At 42.2% G+C, this 9,037-nt stretch overlaps 1 protein-coding gene across 1 annotated transcript in view; it reads right to left on the bottom strand.

Annotated features, from left to right (window-relative positions):
• The window catches only part of DCDC2 (doublecortin domain containing 2), a 65,340-nt gene that overhangs the window by 37,287 nt on the left and 19,016 nt on the right, over positions 1 to 9,037 (bottom strand). The window contains exons 3-4 of the mRNA XM_027676032.1: positions 7,137 to 7,213; positions 6,889 to 7,020 (exon numbers count right to left, since the gene is read on the bottom strand). Of these exons, the coding sequence (XP_027531833.1) occupies positions 6,889 to 7,020; positions 7,137 to 7,213 (209 nt within the window). The remainder of the gene's footprint in view (positions 1 to 6,888; positions 7,021 to 7,136; positions 7,214 to 9,037) is intronic.

The following is a 9,037-nucleotide window of genomic DNA, read 5'->3' as shown; positions in this document are numbered from 1 at the left end:
CTTTTTAGCCACCAACGCGCTTGCAAGAAAAGTGGGTAGAGCCCTTCCCAAATCTTCGTTCGCGAAGCCTAGCCATGATTATGCCAGGTAGATTTTTACCACAACAATTTCTGTTTGAGAAGAAAAAAAGTATCAGGGATTGGCAGGGAGAGATGGGTGGGGCTGGGTGGCAACACATTATTTACTTCATTGTGGAGTCTGTGATTTGATTTAAGGATGGTCAAAACAATAAGTAAAGAGGGAACGTTCAATAATAAATTAGCTCTTTCCTATGAAGCATATTCCTAAACTCAACAATATTTATATTTAATTTAAAAGTCAACAATAACAGCTTTCATTTAAGTCTTACATGCAGGAATATTGAATGGCTGTCTTAGATGCCTTCCTAGAAGCCTTCTACAAGAGCTACTGTATGTGTTAGTCATAAATTTCAACACAGTGCAAGGACACGTAAAATGATATATACGCCTATACAATAAACATTTTGGGAAGAATAGCAAGAGCCTACCTTGAGTACACTCCTGACCTATAACGTGCAAAACATTTATATTTAATAGAGAAAAAGCTGTTTAAGTTGATACATATGGTGGCATAACCTTAAATAAACACAGAAAAAACCCATGCAATTTATAGAACTGGGAATCACAATATCTGAGGTTGAACAAGAGCTCTGGATACCACCAAGTCTGCCCACTCCATGCAGAGCAAGAGCAACTAAAGTAGGTTGCTCTGGACTATGTCCAGATGTTTTTTGAATATCTGCAAGGAAAGACTCTACAGCCTCTCTGGGCAACATTTTCCAGTATTTGATGACCCTTACAGCAAATATATTTTTTTTTTCTGTGCAGGAATTTCCTGTACTTGAGTTTGTGCCTATTGCCTCTTGTCCTGTCACTGAGCACCACTGAGAAGAGCCTGGCTCCAACTTCTTCACTAATTCCCACCAGGCATTTATACATATTTAAAAGATTTCCCTGAAACTTTACCTCAGGATGCAGAGTGCCAGCTCTCCTCACGTGACAAGTATCTTCAACCCCTTCATCTTCATGGCCCTTTGCTGCACTTGCTCCAGTGTGTCCATGTCTTTCTTATATTAACCTCATGAAAGTATCCCAATGATATGTGTCTCCTGCCACAGGGAGGTATGGAAGCATCTAGGGTTTCTAAACGCAAAGACTGGAAGTTCTGGATGGTGAAACTGCAGCTTCTAAAAATCTTGATCACATTGCTTCTTCCTTCTGAAGAGGTATGCTAACTCTGAAGCATCCCATTTGTATCACTCAAATTTACTTCATAGTGTAAACATTTCACAGGCATGCCAGCAATTCAAAGAGCAATTTATGTTTCACTACCACACAGTCAGCATCAGTTACACAGAAACAATGAAAATAGAATTAGCAATCTGAAAACCAGCAAGAAGCCTACTTCTGAATTAGTTCTGCTAGATTGCATTTTGCTTTAGAGAACTCAGGGGAAAAAACAGCAAATCAGTGTACCACAGTTTAAGAATTGCTTATACATCTGCAGGTATATAGGGGTATATACAAACACGACTGTGGGTTTTTGATAGTCAGCAACTGGAAGGTCATGAAGTCCAACAGCTGGGATCCCTTGCTAGAGATCACAAAATTGAAAGAGGAATTGGAAAGGAGAGAACAATTTGCACTCTTTGGAGATGGCTCCTCTCAAGCATGAGGGAAAGGTATCCATTCAAGGAAGATCTAATGAGCTCTCCAAGAAAGTGGGCCACTGCAGATGAAGGTATCCAGTACTTGAGAGAATTAGCAGTGCTGGAAATCATCTACAGTAACCTAAGAAGGGATGACTACCCCAAAGATCCAGAGAATATTCCTTGCACAATGGCCACGTGGAGGAAGGTGGTTCAAAGCACCCCTGCATCATATTCCAACAGCCTAGTAACAATATATTACTCAAAGATGGATCCACCTACAGAGGTGATGTCCTCCTAGCTCTGAAATGTAGAAGAAACTCTGGGAACTTCCTCATTCCCACAGGCCAGCACCTCCTCTCTCAGGGGCAGACCAAGAGATCAGTCCCCTCCTGCCCCAGTCAGAGGGAAAGGAAGCCTCAAGTGCAGGCCATGTGGTGAACTCTGGTTCTTTCGGCACGACCGGGGGAAGACGTGAAGAAGTGGGATGGTGAACCCATCACTAAGCTAGAAGCCTGAGTACATGAATTAAGAGGAAAGAGAACTGTTAAGAAGCTGTCCATGTAGTTGCTGCAGAGACCCAAGAAAGAAAGCAGTAACCTCTCAGACATCAAAGGACTGAGATCAACTCCTTTGATCCTGGTGAGGGGACCTCTCATCTGGCATCGCAAAGGTCAGACAGTGAATACTCAGACCAGGAACAGAAATAGGGGTCCCTGCCTTTGGCCAGGAGAAGGAAAGGGATGATTGGGCCTAGTGGACTGTGTGGATTCGATGGCCTGGCACACTGGATCCACAGAGGTAATAGCTTTGGTGGATACTGGTACACAGTGCACACTGATGTCATTGAGGCACAGAAGTGCAGAACCATCTGGATCTCTGAAGTGACAGGTGGATGACAGGACTTTTCGATTGGAGGCTGAAGTGAGTTTAACAGGGGACAAGTGGGAAAAACACCCCATTCTGACTGGCCCAGAGGCCCCTTGTATCCTTGGCATCAATTACCTCAGGAGGGGATACTTCAAAGATCCAAAGGGGTATCAATGGGCTTTTAGTGCAGCTACCGTGACTACAGAGAAGATCAAATAATTATCTACCCTGCCTGGCCTCTCAGAAGATCCTTTCATCATGGGATTGCTGCAAGCTGTAGACCAACAAGTGCCAATTTCCACCAGAACAGTGCACCGACAGCAATATTGCACCAAGACTCCATAATTCCCATCCATGAGCTCATTCCTCGACTGGAGAAACAAGGAATGATCAGCAGGACCTGCTCACACTTTAACAGCCCCATATGGCCAGTGCAGAAGTCTAATGGGGAGTGAAGGTTGACAGTGGACTATCATGGCCTGAATGAAGTCACGCCATCTCTGAGAGCTGCTGTGCCAGACATGTTGGAACTTCAGTATGAGCTGGAGTCAAAGGCAGCCGAGTGGTATGCCACTATTGATATCGCCAATGCATTTTTCTCGATTCCTCTGGCAACAGAGTGCAGGCCACAGTTTGCCTTTATCTGGAGGGGTGTCCAGTATACCTGAAATCGACTGCCCCAGGGGTGGAAACACAGCCCAACCATCTGCCATGGACTGATCCAGACTGCACTGGAACAGGGGGGAGCTCCAGAGCACCTGATATTGATGATATCATTGTGTGGGGTGGGCAAGACAGCAGCAGAAGTTTTTGAGAAAGGGAGGAAAATAATCTAAATTTTTCTCAAAGCTGGTCTTGCCATAAAACAAAGTAAGGTAAAGGAACCTGCATGGGAGATCCAGTTCTTGGGAATAAAATGGCAGGATGGATGCCGTCATGTGCACAGATGTAGTGAACAAAATGGCATCTATGTCTCCACTGATTAACAAGAAGAAAACACAAGCTTTCCTAGGCCTTGTGGGTTTCTGGCAAATGCACATTCCAGGTTATAGTCAGCTTGTGAGCCCCCTCTATCGAGTAACCTGGAAAAAGAACCATTTTGAGCGGGGCCTTGAGCAACAACAGGCCTTTGAGCAGATCAAACAGGAGATAGCCCGTGCAGTAGCTCTGGGGTCTGTTCGAACAGGACCAGCTGTGTGAAATATCCTCTACACGGCAGCTGGGGAGCATGGTCTCACCTGGAGCCGCTGGCAGAGAACACCAGGAGAAACCTGAGGTCGACCATTAGGGTTTTGGAGCTGGGGTTATCAAGGATCAGAAGCCCACTACACACCAACTGAAAAGGAGATATTAGCAGCCTATGAGGGGGTTCGAGTTGTCTCAGAAGTTGTTGTGACAGAAGCGTGTCTTCTGTTGGTACCACATTTGCCCGTGCTGCACTAGATGTTCAAAGGGAACATCCCCTCAACACATCATGTAATCAGTGCTACATGGAGTAAGTGGGTAGCTTTGATCACACAGTGAGCCTGAATGGGAAAACCCAATTTCCTGGGAATCCTGGAGGAGATTATGTACTGGCTAGAAGGCAGAGATTTTGGAGCATTGCCTGAAGAGGTGACTCGTGCCCAAGAAGCACCACCATATAATGAGTTACCAGAAAACAAAAGAGGCAATGCCCTACTTACTGATGGATCTTGCCATGTGGTAGGAAACCGTCAGAGGTGGAAAGCTGCTGTGTGGAGTCCCACACGGTGGGTCGTCGAAGCTGCTCAAGGAGAGGGTGAGTAAAGCCAGTTTGCAGAAGTGAAAGCCATCCAACTAGCCCTAGAGATAGCTGAATAAGTGGCCTGTACTATACCTCCATACTGACTCCTGGATGGTGGCTAACGCCCTAGGGGGGTGGCTAGAGCAGGGGTAAACCCATCTGGACTGCTGCATTGTGGCAGGACATCGCTGCATGAGTGGAACACATGACTCTGAAGGTGCGTCATGTCGATGTTCACATGCCCAAAAGTTGTGCCACTGAAGAACACCAGAACAATAAGCAGGTGGATAAGGCTGCCAAGATTGGAATAGCCCAGGTAGACTTGGACTGGGAGCAGAAGGGCAAGCTATTTACAGCCCGATGGGCCCATGAAACATCAGGACATCTAGGAAGAGATGCAACATACAGATGGGCTCATGATCACGGGGTGGACCTGACCATGGAGGCCATCACACAGGTTATTCATGAATGTGAAACATGTGCGGCAATTAAGTGAGCCATGCAAGTAGAATCTCCCTGGAACAGAGGGTGGTGGCTGGGTTTCCAATATGGTGAGGCCTGGCAAACTGACTATATTGGACCAGTGCCACAAACATGCCAAGGCAAGAGCTACATACCATGGTGGAGGCAACAACTGGCTGGCTGGAAACATATTGTGTAAACCAGGCCACTGCTCAAAACACCATCTTAGGCCTGCCCATCAGGTTGCTGTACCTCATCCCCATGCACGATCTGGCAAGCAGAAAAGCTGCTTTCTCATTGTCTCCTCTCTCATAGTTCTTCCTTATATCCCTATTTTGATGGGGGTGATCAATAATTTCTTTTTTAAAAAGCCACATGTGAAACTGCCTAAGACTTGGCAGCTTTGCAAGTCTTTTAATAACATGGAAAAGAAAAACTTCCATATACATCATGCAGGTTCTCATAAGTCCACTTACCCTTCTTTAAAGAGAAATCATATCTTCCCAGCATCAGTGGTCTTACCAGACCTCCCCTAATGCTAACATAGTTTCAGTAAGCCTCAACAACTAATGTGTAACGTATTAGAGAACAATGATCACTTAACTAACGTATTTAATATGTATTTCTAGTATTTTAAGGAAAAGAAAATGAAAACTGAGTTAATAGAAAACCAGCAAAGGGAAACCATTAAATAATTCAAAATGTCATGTAGATTATCTTATTTTTAAAGGATTAAAACTGAGCACTGAAGGGAACTTCTCAAAAGAAATTATATATATGTTATATATGTTATATATATATATATATACATATATATATATATATGTTATATATTGAATGCTTTCATGTACATGAGTTTCACCAAAGAGTGACACCAACGAACGATAATAAAATGAAAGATTTTTAAATTGTAAACAACCTGAGCACAGAAAGAATTGGTATCATGTAAAGGGCTTTGTTGTTGCTTTGTTCACTTCTGAGTTACACCAGCTGAGAATCAGACCCAGAAAGCTGCAACAGGTGTAGGTTTACTTTACGGCAAGTAAAGGTGCTAATTGGAGCAAAGAAATGCAGGGCTAAGAGAAAGAACTAGATAAGAGCTAATAGTCGGCTGACAGCATTGCCTTTATCTTTTCTCACCTGTATCAGCTCTGGGAAAGCAATCAGAAGAACTGAAAGACTACCTTATCTTCACTGATTTGAGAAAGCTTTTGCAAACTTAGCCTCAGACATTGCATAAGCTTTGAAGAATGATTTTCCACAAAAGACCCTTTCCCACCTGAGGAACAGATTTCTGTAATGTGCTCTGCATGGGGCAGTATTGGAATGTCAGCAATTTGCTTGTATACACTTTGGCAACCCACTTACACTGCAATATTTCTCATGGATATCACATATATCATTTTGCTCTAAAACTTGTAACAACCACCTAATACCATTTTAGATAACTTATTTTACATTGTAAAAGCCTTAAGGGACTTACTTATCCAACAAGTCACCTCCTATTCCTGAGGTACCACAACAACTCAGAACAGATGAGATACTGGAACTGGCAAACTCCCAACTACAACTTTAGCCTTGGCTTTTATTAGGAGGCTGAGCAGACTGAGTATAAAGCACATCCTAGTCTTAGCCCAGGTATTCAAAACCCAAAGAATCCATAATATTTTTTTTGAAATTGTTTAATCCAATTAATTTAAAGAACTATCAAAATTAAAAGGTAACACAGATCGCATGTATCTCACATTCCAAACGTCTTCACCAACTTTACCATGCTCATTTATTTTATTATAATATGTAGCTTAATTATTAGTACTAAATATATTGTATTATTACTGTATTATTACAGGCCTGCTAACTAAATATTTAATTAATAAATATTAATAAGAAATAACAGTTGAAACAAATTCAGGTTATTCTTTTTTTAAATAGCAGTTGAAATGAAACCTGAAGGTTGCTTGGAGTTAATCTATTTCCACTCTGCGGCTTTTTGATGCATTTTAATTTTCTTATAGTGGAATTTCCCATGAAGTAGGAATAATCCATTATATCTACCCATGGAGTCTTAAAAGCATATCTAGGCATATTAAATGTATTTTGCAAATATTCAGCTTCCTGATACCTGTGAACAGCTCCACTTCTGAGGGTAACTTTTCCTGTAACCATTTCAAGGATATGATCCCAGTGATTCAGTGTTTTCCTGGGAATGAGGAGGCGCACTGCAGGGCTAATAAGGTCTCCGTTAGCAATCAGGCTGAAATAAAGCAAAGTAAAATAATTTGGAGGAGCATTTTAAACAAAACTCACCTGAAATGAACACACCACCACCACCTCTGAAATGGCAGTTCACTAACTGAAAATGCTACTTACAAAATAGTGTAGGGCTCCTGGAGTGGCTTTCGAAACCGTGCTGACACAGTGATTCTACTGTGAGTAACTGGCTTGACCTGCAAGAACAAAAGAGAATTAGAAATTACTCAGTCATAAAAAGTTTGCCCTGACCACCATCACCAAGTGGGACAGCATGTCTGCGGAAAAAAGTTCCTGTCTTTAAAACATGCATTTTATTCTAGTGCAGCTTCACCTTCTACAGAGCATACATAATTACTGCTGCAGGTTTATGTACATGATGAATAACAAACACAGCACAGCACACCACAGTGCACCATGGCATAACATATATTTTCCACTGAGAGGTCAGAATTGTATGGACATCTTTGGTGACTTCTCAGCTGTTGTCCTAGAGATCCAAAGAAATACTCCCAAACACTGTTCTTGCTCTCTTAGTCCTTACTGCTTATAACCATGGTGCAGGCCATTAAACTATCTTCTCTTTTTAATAGTAAATGCCACCTCTAGATCTCTCTGCTATTATAATAAGTACTTTTGCTCTGGTACAAGTCTTTACATCCAAATCTATCGGTAATTTATAAAGGTTGCTGAACACTCCGCTCATTTTACGGCAATGACTCAAAAGTGAGGTGAACTGCAGAATTTTAGCCCTCAGAACAAGACATAGGCTACTTAATTCCCAAGCATTGTTCCCTGTACTCTTTTGAAGAGACACTGCATTGAGATCAACATTAATGTCAGAACAGAAAGTTTAAAAAAAAAAAAAGAATAACCAAATCATTAGGAAGATTTTTTAATTCTTTATCATTATCAAATCAAAATAAGGTGTTAAACTCAAACAAACATTCAGAAGTTGTAGTATATGCGTTAACAAGTTGGCTACATTTCTAAAAAAAATACCATAAAAGCTTAAAAGACTAAATAGCCAGCAGGCACAGAGGCATGCTTTCAAATAGACGCACAAAGTTTATTTAAACTGGCAATGTTCCAGTCACTGTGTAAAGCAGTCTAATGACATGATATGTTGCAGTTTTATCACACTCTGTGCTAAATTAACCAATACTTCTCATTTAATTTATGGGAAATGGTCTAACTCCAGCGCTTTAAGTCACACAAATTCATTTAGTACTGACAGTATTGCTTTCCAGATCTTTCTCTTGTATACACTGGAAAATGTATACACATAACCCAAAGAACCTCACACAACAAATTCTGCACCAAGCACATAAATTCTGGAGCTAGAATAGCTCTCTTAGGAGAACAACAAAACAAAAACAATACTGGCATTCCTTGGTGTATAATCGCTTCAAGTAAAACACAGCAACAGGTAAATCTGTTGAAAAAAATCTGTTCTCAGTGTCTGCTAAGAAGCATGTTCATTCTGAATTCAACTCTCTTCAGCTTCTTACCTTTCTCAAAGGCCCTTGTAAGCCATGTAGCCCTCTTAAACTTCTGTTTGACTCAGAGGATGTTTGGTCACCACAATATAAGAAAGACATGAAGCTATTAGAGAGTGTCCAAAGGAGGGCAAGAAAATGGTGAAGGGCCTTGAGGGGAAGCCGTATGAGGAGTGGCTGAGGTCACTTGGTCTGTTCAGTCTGAAGAAGAGGAGTCTGAGGGAAGACCTCATTGCAGTCTACAACTTCCTCATGAGGGGAAGAGGAGGGGCAGACACTGATCTCTTCCCTATGGTGATCAGTGACAGGACCTGAGGGAATGCCCTGAAATTGTGTCAGGAGAGGTTTGGGTTGGATATTAGAAAGAGGTTCTTCACCCAGAGGGTGGTTGGGCACTGGAACAGGCTCCCCAGGGAAGTGGTCACAGCACCATGCCTGACAGAGCTCAAGAAGCATTTGGGTGATACTCTTGGGTGCATGGTGTGACTCTTGGAGATGGTCCTAGGCAGGGCTAAGGGTTGG

The sequence above is a fragment of the Neopelma chrysocephalum genome, unplaced genomic scaffold, assembly GCF_003984885.1.
Source record: "Neopelma chrysocephalum unplaced genomic scaffold, ASM398488v2 Primary Assembly neopelma1_26, whole genome shotgun sequence".
NCBI lineage: Eukaryota > Metazoa > Chordata > Aves > Passeriformes > Pipridae > Neopelma > Neopelma chrysocephalum.
Note: the sequence above shows the minus strand (reverse complement) of the source record. Positions and strands in the feature narration are given on the sequence as shown.